Source organism: Adiantum capillus-veneris, chromosome 5 (genome assembly GCF_014529385.1).
Source record: "Adiantum capillus-veneris isolate H3 chromosome 5, ASM1452938v2, whole genome shotgun sequence".
NCBI classification, from domain to species: Eukaryota; Viridiplantae; Streptophyta; class Polypodiopsida; order Polypodiales; family Pteridaceae; genus Adiantum; species Adiantum capillus-veneris.
This window is the reverse complement of record NC_140935.1, coordinates 116844331-116866509: the sequence shown is the minus strand read 5'-3', so window position 1 is coordinate 116866509 and position 22179 is coordinate 116844331. Positions and strand designations below refer to the sequence as shown.

The window sequence follows — 22179 nt, the reverse complement described above, 5'->3', positions numbered from 1 at the left end:
AGTTGTTGCACACTGCCCACACTGAAACTGCACCTGCTTCAAAGCAAAACAAAATTAGAAAAAAAGATTTCACATTCAAGAATTTTGAAGATACTAAAGATGCTATCATGATACTGGCATGGGTTACGACTATTTCATGATGAAGACTTTTCTGAGCGTGACATGGTCAAATGTGCATCAAAACATCTCACCAGTAGCACTACATTATGGTGGAATGCCACTAAATGAACAACAAAATACCTTGCTGCACGTGGCATGCATTCAAAAAGTTCTTTCTATCCCATTTATAACCCGCCTAGTACAAAGCTAAAGTATGCTACCAATGGAATTTAATTCGTCAAGGAAAAAATGAAGATGTACAGGTTTACATTGACTATTTATGGAATTGTCTCATGTCAACCGCAGGAAACTAAAGGGTAAGTATATATTTGGGTTAGCACTACAATTGGGTGCTGAAGTAGACATGTTTGAGCCAGATTTACTGTCAAAAGCCATCAATTTGGCACTCAATGTAGAGAAAAAGCAAGGTGGACATCAGCTCCATTCTGATCAATGAACCAACACTAACCGTAACAAGAGAGTTCCTTTCTCTCCTAGCTTTGACATGAATAAAAACCAAAGTCATACTTTCTTCAAAAGATGCAAATTAAACAACTCTGCTACATCCTCTCAAGCTCATGGCAACAACAACAACCACATGTAGCGAAGAGGCAACCAAAATCCTTCCAACAATTAATGTCATCATCAACCTTCCAACGATAATAAAAAGGTGAAATGTTTCAATGTTTTCAGTTTGCGAACTTGTAGATAAGTGCACAAACAACCCTGAGAAACGACCATATCAATGGCCAACCTAATGGAGCTACACGCAACCACAACCAAAGACCATTCAACAAAAATCGCCCAAATGATGCACAAATTAACCTCATCGAAGATGCTATTCGTGAAAACCATGAAGTTGAAGTCAATAATAATGAAGGTTTTGATTCTGAGTATGATGCCAATGAAAATGCTACTCTAGGTATTCCTATATCTCCACACACTCTACTCAAAGTGAAAGGCACAATTCACAATTCTTTTAGATGATAGTAGTAAACACTTGGCCATCAAAGAGTACACCTAAATTGGGAAAACTACAGCTCACCTTGAATTTGGCAAAAAGTTTCAAAAAAAACTAAACAAACATCAATGTCTGGAGCGACTTTAAAGAAAAGAGTCTTACTATGCACCGAGCGAGTTTTTCCCAAAAAAGACAAACCTGAGCAAGTGTTTGTACACACTATAGTAAATTTTATCATCAACAAATTTCGAAAAGATCCAAGTTACTTTTAAAAAAATTACCACAATATTTGTAAATATTAATTTCTTTTTGTGACATTTGTAGTGCTTCATTGTCTAGTACTTTGGTTCTTGATTGTCATTTCTACTTGAGAGAATATGCATCCTTCCTCCTCTTAGCTGCATCAATTTGATAGAAATTTATTGCACCTCATTAGTTCATTTACACATCAATCATCCACGTCCTCTTTCCCTACCCATACTAGAAGGTTGTGATACAAGGGCACCCTTCTTACACGACACATGGCCGACAAACACCATTAATTATAAAACAATTCTTTTGTTACAATAAAATCATGTTTTTTCTTAATTGACCAGTATAGGCCTTTTTTAATCAATTTACAAAAACTGCAACCAAAATTAATAAAGATCTATACCTAAAATTTTCTAAAATGACATCCTTATAATTGAAAAAAGTTAGTTGTAAATAAATAAAATATTGAGGTTCTTTTTACCTTATAATGTGACAACCTTAAAGCTTAGGGGTGTGAGTCTTCATATGAAGAGCTTTTTTCACAAAAGATTGAAGATGCTACTCCTTTCTATTTGAATCATTGTTTGAAAAAGTATGGCAAATGTTAGATGTCAAGAAGGCCATAACATCCACCACTAAATGGACAAGCACATCATCATTGGAATATGCTTTACAATCTTGGTCATGTGGAATATTCATGTCACCGCCAATTATAAGAGGTAAATTTTGCTACAATCTATGAAGATCAAAGCCAAGTCTTACTCTAAAAGGTAGTATTGGAGCCTTCTTCACATCTGAAACGATAGTTTCAACAAGATGGGAAGTTGTTGTAGTGACTTTGCATACTAATTTATTTACGGCAAAATTCATTCTGCTCAAGTTAAGGTGGAAAAATGGTTTTTTCCAGACACTGGAACTTCCTACAAAAAAACTTGGTGAACATTGCCTTGAAGAATTGTAGTCCCTCCCTCTCTCTCTCTCTCTCTCTCTCTCTCTCTCTCTCTCTCTCTCTCTCTCTCTCTCTCTCTCTCTCTCTCTCTCTCTCTCTCTCTCTCTCTCTCTCTCTCTCTCGCGCGCGCGTGCAAACAAACAAACAAACAAACAAAAAAGAACTCTCTAAAAGAAAGAACCGGCGTGCACTCTTTTGGAGAGTTCCTTTTTTAGACAGAGAGAAGTAAAAAATAACTCTCTGAAAGAGTATACGCCGTCGCACATTTTTTCAGAGATTTTTTTTTTAATTGAGAGAGAGAGAGGAGAAATGCCTGGACGTTAATAATAATCACGCTTACATCAAAAGCAAGGCAGGAAGCAAATCACACAGTGAGTTTTGAGGCGAGCAGACTTGGCCACCTAGTAGTCGTGTGAGACCTTAACGAGCGGTCAAACAATGCCCACCTTATGCTAAATGCAAGCATGCAAAGCGGTAGAGGATTCAAACTCTTAGGGTGAAGTTGTCGCAGGCTCAGTTAGTCACTTAGGTATGGAGGCGATGACCAACCAACAATTGACAACTCCCTTGCGAACCCTCTATCCTCTTTGAACCACCCTTAGAAACTCTTGGTGCCCACCTACAACCGGATTTTGTTCACCATCACCAAGGATTTCAAGCAGTCTTTTCCTTTGCGCCTCTTTGAAGGTCTCCATTATTGTTGCCTCTGCCTGTCCCCACCATCGATTCTAGACTCCCTCACTTGGTCCACGAACTAAAGCCTTGTTCTTGATTCTTCACGTTGCCCTCCCTCTAGCTCCACCTCCTCAATCGGCCGCTTTGTGATCGCAATGATGTGCATCAATCGGCTGCTAGCCGGTCTTGTTGGTAATTGACGATGGTGTTGTTGCTGCTACTCCAGTTGTTGTCTGTTGTGCTACCTTCCTGCTGTTGGGGTATAAAGCCCAATGTGGCCGCCCAGGTAAGTGGGTGGGCCGCCAGGTATGTACACATATTCTTTTGTAAAAACCTAATAAGAACTCACTATGCTCTACACATTACAGTAGAGCGAGTTCACCATATCGTCGTGCTCTTCTTCTCGCACTCTCTCTCGCGTCGCACTTCCGCTCGTACTCCTTCAACTAGTATCAGAGCTCAGATCGAAACTCGGGGCACCATTTGCAGATAGCCAGAGTCACCTACTCAGATTGGAGGGAGATTCGACAGGCAAAGACACGGCCCCAAATTCTGTGGGAAAGCCCAAAGGGCTTGGTGTTCTCAGAATTTCATTATGAGGTCATCTCGGCCACCGTTCGGCTTCGACAAATTTCTACGCAGGCCATTTTCGACTACGTGGTCTTGGCGGGTGCAGATCCGACTCTGCAAATTTGGGGTTTTCGGCTTACGACTGTAGGTGCTGAGGAAATCGGCACTCCCAGAGTGCTGATTTGTGGCTGTCTACACATCGAAGAACGGCTCACAGTTCTTGGAGGTGTGTCACATATGACACGGGCGCATCTACACACAGACTGTAGGCGACATCCACTAGTTCATCAGGTAGCTTGTGTTTGTTGCTTGATATTCCAGATTTCATCCTGACATTGCAGGTACTTCCACATGGGATGTATTGTCAGAGATGATGTATGTGTGTTGAGGGTTTGCTGGCTGTGAGTCACGCAGCAAACAACCGCCGCAGCGGTTACAACATATAGTGGGAAATTTGTGGATGTATGACTTTGTGGGAAGTCTATGTATTGTCAGATTTACTGCAGCCTTTTCTGAGGGTCGAGTGAGGTTTTATTGAGCTGGGGGATTCTCGAATGTTGAGATCCTTTCGGTGATACAGGTCTTGGAGCGATCCCTCGAGCACCCTTAGATAGGCAACTAGGATGTATTGACTGTGAGTTAGATAGTTGGGATTGCATATTTGCTTTACTGCCGTTGAGGCATTGTCGCAGTCTATGCTTACAGGACAGTGACAGGACAGTGAGAGACAGTACAGGTGGAGGACAGGTTTACCCACAGCTTACACTGTTAGAGAGAAAGTGGTTTTTTGAGCTATTTTTGGTATGTTTTTTAGTACACCAGAGCCATTTTACAAAGGACACTCTGCCGAAATTTATGCAAAATCTGAAGCTTTCTTGGTTCATTTGACAGGTTGATATTGGTTCAGAGGTCAGTTTACAGGGGAAACTCTGCTGAATTTTTCCCAGGAAAGTAAACTACTGTGAAGCGTAGCTATGGCTGGATCACAGGACACTGCTCTTTACAATATCAAGAAGCTGGATGGAACCAATTTCCCATTGTGGAAGAAGCAGATTTGGCACGTGTTGGTACAAAAGAAGCAAATAAAACCTATAAAGCTCAAGGGGATAAAACCAGAAGATATGGACGAAGATGAATGGAGCGAAGTGGATGAATTGGCACTTTCTACCATTATGCTGACTTTGGCAGAAAGCGTTTACTTCAATGTAGCAGACGAGATGTCGGCTTATGAAGCATGGACAAAGCTGAGTGATCTTTATGAGAAGCAGAGTGCAGCTTCACAGGTATACTGGCTTAAGAAGCTTGTTGACTTGAAGATGAAAGAAGGGACACCTATGTCCAATCATCTGAATGAATTCAACACCATCTACAGTCAGTTGTCAGCTCAAGGTGTCAAGTTTGATGAACCTGTTAGAGCTATGTTCCTGTTGATCACATTGCCGGAAAGTTGGGACACTTTTCGCACAGCTTTGAGTAATTCTGCACCTCCAGATGGTTTGACCATAGTAGGTGTAGAAGGCAGTCTGCTTACTGAAGAAACCAACAGAAAGACAAAGCATGTGGATGTGAAGTATCATTTCATCATGGAAATGCTCGAGGATAATCAAATTCAGCTTGTCAAAGTTCACACCACAGAAAATCCTGCTGATCTTCTTACAAAAGGACTTCCCTCAGAGAGCTTTGCGCATTTTCGCAAGCAGTTAGGTGTAGGGTAGTACATCACTTCTCTACATCTCTTGTATATTAGCTTGTATAGTAGCTTCTCTCACACTTAAAGTACCACATTGGACTTTAAGTGGGAGGTTGTTGGGGTATAAAGCCCAATGTGGTCGCCCTGGTAAGTGGGAGGGCCACCAGGTATGTACACATATTCTTTTGTAAAAACCTAATAAGAACTCACTATGCTCTACACATTACAGTAGAGCGAGTTCACCATATCATTGTGCTCTTCTTCTCGCACTCTCTCTCGCGTAGCACTTCCGCTCGTACTCCTTCACTTGCGTTGTTCATTCAAGTACTCATGCTACTAAGGTTTTATCGACTATTCCCTCACTTGGTTTTGTTAAGATGTAAGTTGCCAAAAAATTCTTTTACAGCATATCAATGGTGTTGTTTTCCCATGGAAACCAAATCCCCTCTGTGTACACACTTTTTACCATGGGAACCAAATCTCACCTAGATTTATAGGAAATTAGTACAAAAAATTGTAAAAATTAAAGTTTCCTCTTGGATGTATGGTTGAGAAAATGATTTTTCTCAAACTCTCCTAAGGACTCAATAGTTTCTATTAACTACAACTAAAAGCTCTAGCTGAATCACTTCCTCTTCCCTTTCAAGATTCCCTCGCCCATGCATAATCCTCAGCCTCTTCCCTTCCATACTTCCCTCTCTCTCTCTCTCTCTCTCTCTCTCTCTCTCTCTCTCTCTCTCTCTCTCTCTCTCTCTCTCTCTCTCTCTCTCTCTCTCTCTCTCTCTCTCTCTCTCTCTCTCTCTCTCTCTCTCTCTAAAAAAAACCTCTTTCAGAGTCCATGCTGGGGTGGGCTCTTTCAGAGAGTTTTTTTAAAGAGATAGAGAGATGAAAGAGGGGGGGGGGGAGATGACTCTCAAAACTCAAATAGATAGATCGATAGATAGATAGAGAGAGAAAGAGAGAGAGAGAGAGAGAGAGAGAGAGAGAGAGAGAGAGAGAGAGATGATCTGTCGAAAAATCTCTTAATAAAGAGTCCATTCTTGTGTGTGAAAGAGTCCACATGTTTTTGAAGGGTTTTGCTTATAGCTATTGACCTTCTTGCCTCAGCTAGTGTTGGCTTCCTTGACCAACCCCTTCAAAACCAAATTTGTCAATGAATAGGGACCCTGATATATACCTTTCCTAGCCAACACAGTTGTCTCAATGTGGCACAATGTTGTTGATTGTAGCACAACCAACCTCCCAGTCACCCCTTGGAGGGGGTTAACATGTGGGGTGCTAAGGACCACGGCGTCGGCCACATCATTCTGCAAGCAAATAGATGCAATCTTGGACTACCATCCACTTGAGTTGCTACAAGACATTGATGGATGTACAACTCCTAAACAGCAGATAGAGTACAAACGGAAATGGAGGGCTAGCCGCCTTAGGAAAAGCAATATAGAAGACTACAGTGATAGTCGTACACCATGGCTCTAAGAGGTGTGTTCATCATAAGGGCATTGCACGTTGGGTTAGTAATCTGGGTTGAGGCATGACAAACAAGTCAGCAAAGTATGAATCTTGAGTAGTCAAGGAACTCCGAGTAGTGCTCATATAAACATGGAAAATTTATGAGAAGGTTTTTACACTAAATTTTTACACTTAATTTCTCTAAAATTTGTAGGTTTTCTCACCTTCTACTTTGAATTTTGAATATTTGTAGGTGGATTATACTAAACCTAGGTTTGTTTTTTTTAATAAATATGGGTGGGTGAAAAGAACTTGTACGGGGGCAAAATTGTCCTAAGAAAATTGTTAATAACTTTATCCATCTTGCATACTCTTCTATCGAAATACTCCTTATAATCCCCCACCATTACCACCACCCTTGACACCTTTGTCACGACCACCTTTGGCAACACCACTAACTTTCCCACCCCCTCAATGGTAGGCTACATATGATAATTTCATCAATAATAGAGTTGTTTTCAAGTTCCCACCATTTTTGCTGGAGTAACTTTAAAATGCATGTATGTTATCATATATCAACCCACAATACCTTGCGGTAGAGAGAGAGAGGAGAAGAAAAAGAAGAAGTGCAGATCTACTAGGCTCTCCTTATTTATGATATTTGTTTGAGTGGCAACATCCTTACTTTTTTGGTGTAAAGATCTGGTTCAATCCTTCGATTGGGGGGTTGAAATTGGGGAATATTTTACATCACACTTTTTATGGAATCAATGGAACTATGACATATTTCAACCATTCTATACATGAAGCAATGTGTCATATGTGCTGCTTAACGTACAAACACCCAAATTGTTAACAAGCTCTATGAGGTCCTACGTGTAACGAGGTAGGAATAGGAGATTTATAATCCAACAAGGATCAATGGTGGTAGCAATGAGCTTCCAATATTTGAAGGCAACAATTTCCAAGGAGAGGAATATCAACATGTCGTTGCAATGGTTCCACATTTTCTAACCCATCAAAGGAAAAATTATACCCAGCCCTTGTTCAAGGGTTTTGTGTTTCAAAAATTTGTGGTCGGTTTACCATTAAAAATAGGTGCAATGTTGTTTTAAACTTTTGTTGTTGTGCTTGAAGTCACCTAAGAAATCATTTTTGCTTTTTGTTTTGTATAGTGTGCCTTGCCCTATCTCGCTCGATTTAGGGATTGCTCAAAAAATATCGCTCGAGCTTTGAACTTCCTTGAAAACATAACAGTGAACACTGTCAAAAAACTTCAATTTTTTGTAAACTTAATATAGAAAGTTATCTGAGATATAAAAAAGTGAAAATATTTTTGTGAAAATTACACAACATTCCAATAAAAAAAGAATTACATCCTCAAAAGCGTACAATTGAAGGCTCGAGACTTTCAATTACAATCTTGAACTTTTTCCATCATAATTTTTATGGTTTGTTGATGGAGATGACTAGACTTCTTCAAGGTGAAAAAAATACACTTGATAAATTCACAACAATCCATAATACAATAAACCTAAAACCCTCATAGAGCTAAATGTATGATACAATCTTCACATATACTTGATTGACACATATCCACTTAAGGCTAATAAAATAAAGCATGTGTTCTCACACACTCAAACATGCATAAATACACATATATTGGAGGAACACTCCAACCGAAGTGATGGTACAGAAGGCAAATAATTTTTGGTAAAAAAAACATTGCTTCTTTCATTGCAAGAAGATCCTAGATATAAGAGAGGCCACAATCTAAAAAGACTAACTTCACCTAGAGAACCCAAAGGGTTATAGTTGATACAATCAATAGAAAATAGCACTAGAGAATAGGAAAAAATTGATGTTCACCATTGAATGGGGAGCCTTTATGCTTTCAATAACTCCATTTGGATTATGAAACACTCCAGCAACCTTTTAGTAGTGTATGATGGAAATTTTAATGAGTTTTTACATAAGTTTTTGGCAATATTTTTGGACTACTTCACCGTGTTCTCAACTAAAGATATGCATCTCCTATTCTTGGAAATGATGTTTGAGAGATTTGGAGAGAAAAGGATTTGTTTGAATCCCTTCAAATTAGTATTTATTGTCTAGAGGGGACAAATTTTGGGACATATCATGTCCAAAAATGGAATCAAAATGACTAAAAATAAAGTCCCATGTGTCTAGCAGGCAAAGTCACCAACAAATGTGTCTGAGTTGAGCTCATTCTTGGGATACATTATTTTTTACAGATGGGTCATTCATATGTTTGCGACAAAGGATATTTTGTTATATGAATTAACCCAGAAGGGAGTGAAGCTTGAGTGCAAGGCAAGTTTTGAGTGTTTAAAAGAGGCCATCATCACGAAGCCAATTCTCTAGATTGGAAAGCTATATTCCATGTTCATATAGATGCATCCGGCATGGCGATGGGGCCATTTTGGAACAACCTAATGGAGAGATGGACTACCTAGTATACTTTGCCAATTTGAGATTCAGTATATATGGCAGAGCAAGGGTACAATTTGAGAGAGAAGCACTGGGAATGGTCTTTAATGCAACCAAATTAAGAAATTATCTGTTGGGAAAGTTGTTTCACCTCTATGTAGACCATCAAACACTTATCTTTCTAACTGACAAGGTGGTGATTCAAGGACGATTAATCAGATGGATGATGTTTCTGTGCCGGAGTTTGAATTCAAGATCTTCCATAAGCCTGGAAAAACTCATTGTGGTTCCCACTTGTTGTCCAGAAGTAATGAGGGAATTTCAACTACATCATTAAGAGATGAACCAATCGATGTTGGAATTTTCATGAACATGGAAACATATGGGACATATTAAGAATGGCAAGATGTGTATGGTTTCTCGAGTTAGGAGGTTTCTAGAGGATTGGTCCCAATTGAACAAGAAATCTTTGATAATCAAAAGCTTAAATTTCACTATCATAGTTGGATCATTGTATGGTGACAAAGTATGATGTCAAATGTTAGGGATTTTTGCAAAACATGTGATATTTGCTAGAGAATGGGCAAATTAACTACAACATACATGACATCTCTTACCACAATACAACCATTAGGCATCTTTAAAAAGTGGGGTCGAGACTTCATGGGTCCATTCAAGAAGGTTACTCCTAGGAAGATCATGTACATTGTTATGGATTCATGTTATGTGAGCAAATGGGTGGAAGCAAAGGCTTTACCCAATAACACATCAAAGTCAACAACATAGTTTTTATATAAACATATTGTAAGCAGTGGTTGTTTGATTGAGATAGTTTCTGAATCAAGGAACCCATTTCATCAATAGTAATGTTTATATTTTGAGTGATTTTTTTTTTCAATCAAGCATAAAAAATCAACACCATATTATCCCAGATGCAAGAAACACGCTGATAATAATAATAAGGCAATCAAGACCATTTTGACCAAGATAGTCTAGAAGGAGTTTCACATCTAGGATGATAAGCTTCAGGCAGTTCTCTGGGCTTACAAAACAGCTTACAAGATCACAACTGGTATGAAACCATTCATAGTGGTGTATGGAACTGAAGCAGTAGTACCTATGGAGTATGCCATTCCTAGTCTCAAAATGGCTATCAAACATGATATGGACTACAATGCAACACGAAAGAGTAGAGTGGATGAGCTACTGAAGTTGGAGGAGATAAAACACAGACAAATGCTAGAACAGGAAGTAGTACAACAATGAAGGAAATATTGGCATGACAGTAAGTTGAAGGTCAAAGAGTTCAAAAAAGGTGACTTAGTCTTATTAAATTAGTAAAAATAAGGCCTAAAGAAACCAAATATGAAGAGAGCATGATTAAAACCATATGAGGTGGACTGCATCTTCTCAAATGGCATAGTCAGATTGAAGGATTTATCTACATCGATGCTACCATGGGTCTATAATGGGGAAGACTATCATGTTGTATTATTCCAAATTAGGAGAATCTCCATCACCATATGGGCAACAAACAGAAACACAACGATGGTGGTTAGGGCATTCCAATCTCGGCGCTGGAAAACAAAGTAGCTTATCAATTCATTGTCGATGCCATAAGCTTAAATAACAACCCTTATGTATCTGAAAAATTATTGAGCACTCTTTGGTCCCACACCATGAATAGCAAGGTGGCCATCAATCTCGGTGTGTTTAGTAGTGTGGTTACACAGACGACCAAAGTAAAGACACAAAATTTATTCAAAGCTCGGTATGTGTGGTAGTTTCTCTATTGGGCAACCAGTTTGCCACCACATGTCAATGTCCAAAAAGGGATGTTGAAGATTAGTGGAGTTGAAGTCCTAAAGGACTAGACAAGCAATTTGGGGAAGGCCAAAGTTGGAACATATGAGCTGGCCACAAAGAAACAAAAATTGACTAAAGAATTCTAGGATCAACTTAGTGCTCTCACGAAGAAGTCCACTGCCACATTACCTGTTTAGAAGAAATCAAAAAACACATCGGAGAAAGATATTGGGACCTCTGCATAAAGTGAAATTGTATTGCTTGGCACCACTTCCAAGACTTCCATCAAGTTGCAAAAAAATCTAGAGTAGGAAACCACTTCTGAACAGCTTGCCATTCTTACATATATAATCATCGAAACAACATTTGATAGGCTTCAAGCACTTCAAAGAATTGTATGGTGGGTAGTATGGTAATAGACGCATCTCAAATGCTATTGAACAAATGATGGAAGAATAATCTTCACTTGAACAATTTGACATTACCCATTTGGACGAAGATATGGAACAAGAAATAATTAAAGTTAAGGCACAAAAGAAGGAAATCCTTTCCATAAAAGGATATGTGACTCAAGAAGAATGTTGAAAGGAACATAATTTCAAGACCATCAAGAAGCTCCAACAACAAGTGGATCAGTTGAAGGTGCAAAGTTCCACTCTGAATTCTAAAAGGTGAAAATTAACTAAAGACATGGCTGCACAGCGGGTCTAGCTAGACCAAAAATAGGCTACCCTCAATAGTCTCTGAAGGAAGTACAAAATGCCTTAAAACAATCTATTCAGATAGATACATTTATCAATGTCCAATCGACGTCTTTCATCCTAAAGGAAATTTAAGTTGAATTTTGAGGATCTACAAAACTTGGTTAGGACAATCAAAACTGATATGGAAGAAAAGATTTAGTTTACACTAGCACTCTAGCCAACCAAGATCTTATTGAGCCTTTTACTCCCAATGTGGATGATGATGAAGATCAAGATGAGGAACTAGATAAGGATCAAGAGATCAAGGGGGGTTTAGACAAGAAAGATAATGATGATGATGAACCCCCTCCACCTCCTCCTGCTTCTAGGGTTGCTTTGGGGGACAATCAACCTAGCTCTACTCAAGGAGGGTCTAAGGGTCCAACGGACCAATTTGAAACTCAAGATCAGGGGAACAAAACTAAGGAAGACAACTTAATGTGCCACCAGGTCAACCACCAACATGCCAATAGCATGGAGTAGAACACTCACCAGACAAGATGAGGGCAAGATGGTATTGATAGAGTTGGATTCAGAGGCCAAAACATGATATTCCAACCAATGGTTAAGTCTCAACAAAGGCTTACATGAAGAAAAAGTCTTCCAGCTATATAATTTTTAGGACATTTACTCGGATTTGGAGAGGTTCTGGATGCTATATGTTGGTGTCAAGAGAATGATTGAACAATGAGAAAATTATTAGTTATCATGAACAAGAATCTTGCAGACTACCACCTTATTTGAGTAGGTACCATTCAAGTTCTAAATAGGGTTCCAAATTTGTGCTCACAAAGATGATCTACTGGTGAACCCCCAAGCTCATCAATTGACCATGATGAATGTTCAAATTTTGGGTATCTAGCTAGAGATGAGTAAGCGAGTAAGCCTACAAATGCATGAAAGACATTCAAAGAGAGATGCAGGCTTTACTTGTTAAGATGAAAACTTTCAAGCGACTGCTAGACCAAAAAGCTACAATTCTTTTGGGAAAAAATGTGTCCAACAGTAGAGGGCCACAAACCAGGACGACTCTTCAAGAACAAGAGACTGCACTAGAAAGTTTATTTTACTAGGTTCACATTTTGAGGAAGATGATTTTAACCAATGAAAAGATGTTAAACTTCCACACTTATGTTCAGCCTTGTATTCCAAGTATAATGAACCAGAATTGTGGATCACATCAGAGAGTGGTATGAGCAGAGCAAGGCACTGTGGGTCACCTGGAAAAATGTTTTAAATGAGATGGAGCAGAAGGCCATCGTCTCATAGTCGAAAGATGAATTGATCAATTTCAAAGGGATGATCTCGTGGTGGAGAAGCCAAATCAGCATTTTGATCAAATATACAAATCAATTATAACAACTCTCAGTAGAGGATTCCAAAATCCTTGATAAGGACTTGGCTAGAAAATCTAGCTCTGAACCTCAGTTCAAAAAGATGGCCAAAATTCTCTTTGAAGCTTGGATCAAGGCCAACCAACCAGATCCAACTGATTGGATTCACACTACCTCAATATGTCATAAACAGGCCAGGGCAATGCTTACCAGAGGTAGAAGACCTTGTATGACCCTAACACTAAGACATGGAATGCGCTGACACGCTACGAGGTGGAAATGATGATTGAACGTCAAAAGCAGCTAGTGGAGGAAGCCATCTATCCAATCATCTAGCAAGAGAAAACTGGCTCTGGTGCTCAAGGGAAGTGGCCAACCTAGAGCACTTCCGATTCCACCCCAGATGGTCCAAAAGGCCACCTTGAAGAAGGATCCATATAAATGCAAGTGCAAACACTAACATCGGCATAGCCTCTGGAACTTTGAAATATGAAGAAAGAGGAGGAGGATGTAGATAGTGGGAACTCCCTATAGAGACACTTGTGCATTGTCGCATTAGCAGTTATTGGTAGTAATTACGACCATTAAAAATAACAGTGCACGGTCAATTAGAACTCAGTTTGAGCACTCATAAATAGAACCCGCTACTTTCATTTTGGGGGTTTGTCACTCTATCGAGTTTATTTTCCTCATGTTTATCTGAAGTCTGAATTTGTTGTTCCATTGTATCTGATTTGACATGTGACTCCGAATCTCCAACCTAGAATAAATGTCAAAGGGACCATCTCATTCCAATCATGTATATTGCATAAACGAAAGCATTGTTCCCATTTTGAGAGTCACTACTCAATTGCATCAGTAGTGTGAGTAGGCAATGAATCATTACCTAGTTATCAATTTTTCATGGAGAAGAATGGAGAAGGAGATCCAAAAATCCTATAACCTACACAAGCTTCTGATACTCCCCCACATGTGGATTGCTCCACTCTGCTGGTAGTCCATTGTAGGAGGCTCTAACACCAAGTATGAGGAGTAGCAATCCTTGCTATCTCATTTGACCTCTCTCTCTCTCTCTCTCTCTCTCTCTCTCTCTCTCTCTCTCTCTCTCTCTCTCTCTCTCGTAATGATGATATGTTACCTCCATCAAAAGCAAATACATAGGATTTTTTACATGTGCCCTATAGTTTGCTCAATATTTATTTTAACAAAATACTCTTAAGGCATGTCGAATGATTCTCCCTTACCTAATCTCAAGGCCATTTCACATTTTTGACCTCCTTGGGTGGATTAACCCATGACCTGTTCTTAGACTAAGGTCCCTTGCCCATACATGCCAATTCACGTGTTTTCTTGACCAACTTCGTCAACCTTTCATTCAAAAGAAACTCACTAGGTTGTCTCGACCACTTTGGTTATTCATCAAACTAGGACCACGGTCTTATTGTTTAACATAGTAGTTTAGCTAAAAGGAAAGCATGCTTTGTGTTGTAAATGGGTATCTAAGTTGAGGATCACATCGAATGATGGGAAGCCAAAGTACAAGGCGAGATTGGTTGCCAATGGATTGAATAAAAATCAATGTATAGATTTTGACAAGGCTTTTTTGCCAACTGTCAAAAATGACTATTTTGCACCATTATTTCCACTTTGTTGATGACGCTACCACAACCCATAATGCACTATAATGCACAGGAGATCCTAGAGAGCAAAGAAGAAGTATTCAAGAGTCCTTATTGAAGATGAATTTATACAACATACTCATGGAGAAATTTGAAGGTCTCTTGGGCCTTATCAATAGGTTCATCGAGAGTTGTGTACACACATTGTGTACATTGAAGCATAAGTTGATGATAAAGACAAAGTTGTTGTCCTATTGAGTCACAGTTCTAAAAGAGAAAAATCCAAGTACAATGTTGGAGGATGTCATCAGCTCCTTTTCCTCCTTGTTCACAAGGGAGCTTGTCTTGTTGCTAGGCTCTAGGCAGTGTTTGGGAAAAATCATTTTCACAAACATTCAAAAATCCCTCCAAGACAAATCTAAACCGGAAATTTTACAATACTAGCCAGCATTTTTGCAAAATTACACTATTTTCCATGTATTTTAAGCAGAATTTTCTCCTTCTTGCCCTCCCCTCAACCAACTACTTTGATTTTGCAACCGGCTCAAGGCTAAGCTGAGGCACACTTTTCCCGAACACTGGCTCTAGCTCTTGTTCAAGGGGAGGTCTATGATATAAGCAACTTGTCTGGAGTCTCTTGACATTATCCTTATCATTTTTTGTCCTAACCCACTCCTAGGCTTAAAGATAATCGGCTTGTCATTGTCTCTTGACATTATCCTTCTCATTTTTTTGTCCTGACCTACCCCTAGTCTTAAGGGAGGATTGTTAATTTATTAGCATAAGCATAGTGCTAGTGGCCGTTCCTTTTATCCCATGGAATGATATGGTCATGACCCATATTTGTCTAAGGTCAATCCATATTAATTAAATTTGTGTGAGCCCTAAATTAGCCCTTGGCTTAATGGGTCAAATTTGTGCCCAACTTGTATTAATCTAATTGAGAAATATCACGTACCTCAAATCTCTCTTTCAATCGATAATAGTCTTAGCTTTTTCATATTTCGTGGCTCTTTGCTTGATGCATATGTCTAGGTGATCATCAAGGCCTAATAATGAATGGCTCATTGGTGATGCTTCCGGAGTCCATAATCTCTTGCAATTGCACCACAAATGTGTTTGTTGGAGAAGATGCTTCTTCTAATGCCACTAGTTATCAAACTTGGGTCTTTAGGCTCATGCACATCCACCTTAAACACTAGGTCATGAATCACAATCCTTTCGGAGCCGACTCCCTTGTTTTGTTAGAGTAGAGCCGACAAAAGAGAAGAATAAGTGTCCCATCCCACTCAGTGCGTATAGCACTTGTAGTGCGTATTTGGACCTACCCTCATGCGATAGAAGCGCTACAAAAACCTAGAAAACATGGGTTTTTAGAGTGCAACCTACTTGTACAGCTAGTCTCCGCACTTTACTAGTGACGAGTTTTCCTGAATGGAGCTACAGGATGTGAACTTCTACCACGATTGTAGCGGGTGATCAATAAATCTGCAAATACCACGGCCCACAACTACTTGGTGGAACGCTCGTTCAGATTGCAAGGGAGGACGCCTGCACTCAAACGCCTTCAAAACCAAGTCTATTCACACTGTCTGTGGAATCCTTATAATTAAAAGGTGGCAAAGCAGAGGCAACGAGGGATGTATGGCAACGAAAGATGTAGGCTAAACACAAGTTAGTCTGATACCCCAGCTTCATAAGTTATAGGTAGAACTATGAAACTCTTGTTTTTTGGACGGACCTGGTCTGTCTGCTGAGCTTGCAGCCAGGCAGTTTTTGGGAGGAGGGGAGACCCGGGACTCGAGAGGGAGGGGTGTTGTTCGAATCTCTCTCTCTCTCTCTCTCTCTCTCTCTCTCTCTCTCTTTTCCTCTTCAATGGCCGTCTCTGTGCTCTTGGCTCTCGTGGGCTTTGCAGTGCTAGCCCTCTCAGCTTATGCAGCCTCTCCTTCGACCCAGCACCTGACATACACCCCTCATCACCTGCTCTCAGAATCCAAGCTCTGGAGCTTGTTTGAAGCTTGGAATACCAAGCATGGCAAGCACTATGGCTCCTCCCACGCCCATGAAAAGCAGCATAGGTTCCAAATCTTCAGAGACAACCTCATGCTCCTCGATGCGCACAATCACAACGACAACCCTTCATTCATGCTCGGCCTCAATCGCTTTGCAGATCTCACCCATGAGGAGTTCATGCAGAGCCGTCGACTTGGCCTCAAACATGCTTACCCCAAAATGGGCTTCATCAGAAGGCTATCACCGGCAGCCCGCCGCCACAGCAAGGCAGGTCGACAACCTGATAATGGTGACATGACCCAGGTTCCTGATTCGGTGGATTGGAGAGCGCTCGGCGCTGTCACTGAGGTCAAAGATCAGGGCATGTGCGGTATGCTACTGCTTTCTTCACACCTATATGTCGTCATTGTTTCCTGGCTTCCATGCATGCATGCATGCATGCAGATAGATTATGGTCCATATATGGATGCATGTGTATGTAAAAATACACCTTATACAATCAGGATTCATGCATAAGTGAAGGCGTGCATGCATGCTTATGCAAATCGACACACATATATATGTGAAGGTTACGCATGCATACAAAAACAGAGATTTCATATTTCTACATACTGAAAAGAGGGTGAATTGTGAAATTTCCACTTCTTGTTGGTGGCTCAAAGGGAGTTGCTGGGCTTTCTCTGCGGTGGGAGCCATTGAAGGGGCGAATGCCATCGCCACTGGCACCTTGGTGAGTGTCTCAGAGGAGGAGCTTGTTACTTGCGACATCGGAGGTATGAGCTCTGGATGCAACGGGGGCCTCATGGATGATGCATTTCAGTGGGTAATTCAAAATGGTGGGATAGCCACAGAAGAGAGCTATCCCTACGACAGCTACTTTGGCTATTCTGGGGTTTGCAATTCAGAATTGGTAAATTTCTTGCCTTTCTTTGTTATGCAGCAATTTGAAATGTGGTCGCAATTTGAACATAGTCTAACGTGATAAGAAAGTGGTTTTGAATTGTTGAAGCAAGGTGGAGACAAGTCGGTAACCATTGACGACTATGTCGATGTGGACTCGTACAATGAGAAAGCTCTCATGGAAGCTGTTGCCAAACAACCCATTAGTGTTGCCATCGACGGCTCTGCTTGGGACTTCCAGCTTTATGTGGGCGTAAGTCAAGATGCGGGTTTAAGCTAAGATGCCATGAGAAATTTGGCATTGGAAAATCCATGGCATATGTATGGTTCTCTTATGAATTTCCTCTCTTTGCAGGGTATATACAATGGTTCGTGCTCAAATGATCCTTACAGCATCAATCATGGGGTTCTCCTTGTTGGCTATGGCACCGAGAATGGGGTGGACTATTGGATTGTGAAAAATTCATGGGGTCAATCTTGGGGAGATGAAGGGTTTATCCGCATGATCCGCAACGGAAGCCCCTTTGGCATTTGTGCAATACATTCCATGTCCTCTTATCCAATCAAGGTAGTGTGAGTATGCATGTCTGTTGCATGTTTGTGTTTTTGTGCTTCATGCTTATTGTCGTAAGTTGATGTTCGGGTGTCGTGCAAATTTACTAATTTGCGACCTTTCCATCCATGTATGTGATTGTGTGTGGGGGGTCTGTGTGTGTGCATGCAAGTGTGCGCTTTTGGCTGGCTGTTCTTCAAGTGAGAATTTTCTCCTTAGGACTTATGTTTTGGTGCTAAGATTGAGTGCTCGTTCTGTTTTGGTGCTTTGCAGAATACATCATCGGAGTCTGTCATTGCTGATATGTGAGCAGCCCACTCCGGTCTCCAACATTTACATTTACATTTTTTTGGTGTTAGCAGCATTGTATATGAAGCAATTCATTCAACATTGGTTCTTTGATTGCTATAGGATTACAACATTTGTGTTTCTTGTACACACATTTGAGCGGCTTGAACAAAGGCTGAAAGCTTTTGAGCTGTGTGTGTGTGTGTGTGTGTGTGTGTGTGTGTGTGTGTGTGTGTGTGTGTGAGAGAGAGAGAGAGAGAGAGAGAGAGAGAGAGAGAGAGAGAGGAGTTTTTAATGTCGAGGAACAACCCTCCCTAAGAGACCTCAAAGATCTAACCAATGAGTTTTGAACTCAAGACCTGGTGCTCAAGAGGGAATTGGGATTAATAAATCTACCACACTTTGGTGATAGATAGGTTATTCTAGTTTCCATTCTTGTTCACATGCGTGCGCACACATGTGCACGCGAGAGAGAGAGAGAGAGAGAGAGAGAGAGAGAGAGAGAGAGAGAGAGAGAGCTTTTGGTTCACAATGTAAATTATGTGTAGGCTACACTAGAATCCCAATTGAGTTTTGAAGAAGCACCTAACACGGCCAGAAAAGCATTTGAAACTCCAACCAAAAGAGTAAAGACAACATTGTTATAAAAGTAAGTTTTCTCTTTACACGCTTTAAAGCTTTTAAGATCATTGGCAAACCTCCATGTTTTTGAAGCAAGCAATAGTGAAAGGTTGAAAGGTTGAAATCTTTTTTATTTCTTAGTTATTTTTTAAGATCATTTTTTATACATGTGAAAGGTTGAAATCTTCTTTGTTTCTTAGTTATTTTGATTTCTATACAGTTATTTCATTTGAGGACTTCACAAAGATTCATTTCGGTAAATTGTTTTATTATTTTCTATGTTTATCAATTATGTCTTTCTTTATGAAGGTTTTAAAATATAGTTTCGTTTAGTTTTTTCATGTCTTTATTTTATTGTTTTTATTTTATTTTATTTGTACTTTATTTTGTTTTCAATCGATAACATGCAATGTGCATCTTTCACCTTATTATTTAAGTGGGCCGGGTCTTTTTAAATTTTTAAACCATTTGTGATTATATATGTAGAATTGGTAATATAATGTATATTTTATTTTGTTTTCTAATCATAATGTTTAATATGCACCTTACACTTTATTATTTAAATAGGATTATGTATGTATAGTCGATAATATAATTTTATATTCAAACACATAAAAACTCTGTGATTGTAAGCACTCATTTAGACTTATTCTTCATAAATCTCATCCCTCCTTTTAACTTCACAGGCCTTTGTGCCTCCTCACCTTGCTAATTTCAAAAATGAGTTTTTACCTTGTTTTTGGTTGTGAAGGGAGAATTTTCTTTAGAACCCAAACTAGATTTATGTCACTCCTAGTTAAGGAGTAATAGATTCAACCTTCTTTGCCGTTCTTAGAGCCGAGTACCCCTATTGGCTTAAAGTATCAATGGTATTTTGTAATTTGAATGGGTGACGAGTAGTCCAATTCCAATCACTTAAAAATAGATACGGAACAACTTTCCCTATAAATAAGTGGACAAGAGAATGTGCCTCTCCCTTAGAAATACCAATATTTTCCAATGGGAGTTCTCTCTTAGTCATGCGTGTTGCATCAACATAACCTTGATGCTCTCTCTCTCTCTCTCTCTCACACACACACACACACACACACACACACACACACACACACACAAAACAACAACAACAACAACAAATAAGATGAGGAAAATATTAATTTAATCTATATCAACAAAGTGCACTTGTTTGGTTATTTCTCTCGCGTACCACGTTTTGAGTTCAAGACTTACTAGATAAATCTTAACTATCCTTGCATATCCACAATGCATAAAGACCTTTTCTATGGATAGAGTGCTTTCTCTACTCCTTTTACTTGTTAATTTTCTATCTAGTGTCTTCTAAAGCCTTCTCTATTCCTTTTGCTCATTAATATTCTAGCTAGTAGCTTCTAAAGTAGTTCTCTCTTCTTTAAGGTGTATCTTCATCGGTCGTCATCACATGGGAGGAAATTACGGGGAAAGGACTTTGAATATCCTTTCTCAGTCATTGAGTGTCCAGGGGAAGGGTAATGGCAATTTTTCATTTGTCTCACCAGATCTCAAACACAAATCATTTACTATTGGAAAGGTGCACAAGAGGAGCATATAAAGTCTAATTGTATCAAGTGTAATTTGTAGATCTCAATCGTTCCATTTGCATATGTGAGACGTCTTCTTTGCAACTTAACTATGGCAAGTGGAAGTTTTTGGGAGAATGTTATCGAGCTTAGTTTTGTAAACAACGTTGCTGCCTAGATAGTACACATATGGCTAGCAAATGATAATTTATTAAGATATTTGTGGAGTGGTTTGACAGAGGAAAAGATATTCCCATCTTTTCATGGTGCATGGAAAGGGGTCCACATTGGTATGTGTGCAATCTTATGATTGCAAAACATGTCATAGTTGAAGTTCTAATTGTCAAAGAGCTAGAGCTATAGGTCAAGCATTCACATTATCCGTGTCGTATCTGCAGAGGTGCAAGAGAGAATTTCATATTTGTAGATGAATCAAGGTATGATCTTGATATTGTCGATGCTATAATATTGTTATGCTAACTTGTCCTAGAGGAGTTTTGTAACCGATCGAGAGCTTCATTGCAAAAAGTAGAGCTATCATACAATAATATTTATGATTGTGGTTAAAACGAATGCCTAATTGATGGTAACTCAAAGCTGTTACTCTCATGTGAAGATTTGTTACGAAGTGGCACCAAGTAGCTAAGCATAAGAAGGAAATAAATCCTTACAGGCAAGGGTTTCTTAGGTGCTTAGCTAATTGGGCAAAGCAGAGAAGAGTGATGATTCCTTATGTGGCAAGGATAGTAAATCTAAGAGGGTCTGAAGAAACTAGGAGAAGAAGTTTCCTTGGTAGTACTTGTCAAAGATTTAAAAACAAAAATAGAAAAAAAAACATTTGATGTGGTTGGAATAACAAGATGAAGGCTAGCATAGTCTTCGTTAAGGAACGTGAAGTTGATATGCCAAGATCGTTGGGTAGACTTTATGAAACAACAAAAACCAACAAAAGTTAGTAACAAGGTTTTTAGTCAAAATTGAATTCTGCATGGGTCACTCGGTCTTAGGTCTTAGTCCCTCACTAAATCTTCACATGTAGGAGGCACCTCTTGCCACCATCTAAATTTAGTCCCTCATTTGGTTGCTAAACCCAAATGATGGAGACAACTTCGTAAGCTGCCCACCCATGGAAGAGTTTTTCTTTGGTAATGGAACTTGACATGGTTACATTTTAGTGGCTAGAACTTGGGAACATTGGTTTTATGAAATAGCTCCTTTGAAAAATTGATGTACGGACATTGCATTCCAAGGTGAATTAATGTGCTTGATCAACATGTGAGTTTAGATATCTAAAGGAAAATTCAATGTCATAGTCTATTTAGGGGCACTGCCCCCACATGGAAACATTCGAGACAATTGGACTTTATTACTATAGAAGTTTTGGTCCCAAGTTATGGGTGAATTGTTACTCCAAACTTCTTATCTAGAAATTGTACATGGAGGCAGCATGTAGAGTACGTAGCATGGTAACAGTAAATGGGCAAGCTATCTTAATGTCTCTATGGATAATTACTTAATTATGAGTAAAGTTGACTCATGATATAATTGAGATAGTTTATACAATTCTAGTAACTCGCAAAGTATATTAGATCGTTAAAAGTTGTGGTTTCTTTTTTAAAGAAGTCTCAAAAAGCCCTAAACGCAAGTAAG

The 22179-nt window shown here is 39.5% G+C and overlaps 1 protein-coding gene across 2 annotated transcripts; it reads left to right on the top strand.

Moving 5' to 3' along the window:
• Positions 1–16053: 16053 nt before the first annotated feature.
• On the top strand, positions 16054–20548 carry LOC147457966 (cysteine protease XCP1-like). 2 transcript variants are annotated; one of them, XM_086512725.1, is made up of 7 exons: positions 16054–16984; positions 17277–17524; positions 17624–17767; positions 17870–18082; positions 18341–18372; positions 18904–19004; positions 20387–20548. In XM_086512725.1, exons 1-6 carry the CDS (start codon positions 16477–16479, stop codon positions 18911–18913), a joined length of 1155 nt encoding a protein of 384 aa, XP_086368851.1. In that variant the 5' UTR covers positions 16054–16476; the 3' UTR covers positions 18914–19004; positions 20387–20548. The 2 variants fall into 2 exon arrangements, with proteins under 2 accessions (XP_086368851.1, XP_086368852.1); XM_086512726.1 differs by lacking the exons at positions 18904–19004; positions 20387–20548 and having other exon boundaries at positions 16058–16984; positions 18341–18546.
• The last annotated feature ends 1631 nt before the right edge of the window (positions 20549–22179 follow it).

What these genes read in the sequence shown, in the direction of transcription:
- LOC147457966 (XM_086512725.1), top strand. Translation starts at nt 16,477, where the DNA reads ATGGCCGTCTCTGTGCTCTTGGCTCTCGTGGGCTTTGCAGTGCTAGCC. An exon ending in CAAAGATCAGGGCATGTGCG is followed by an intron (nt 16,985 to 17,276) that starts GTATGCTACTGC and finishes GGTGGCTCAAAG; the next exon opens with GGAGTTGCTGGGCTTTCTCT. An exon ending in TGTCCTCTTATCCAATCAAG is followed by an intron (nt 18,083 to 18,340) that starts GTAGTGTGAGTA and finishes GGTGCTTTGCAG; the next exon opens with AATACATCATCGGAGTCTGT.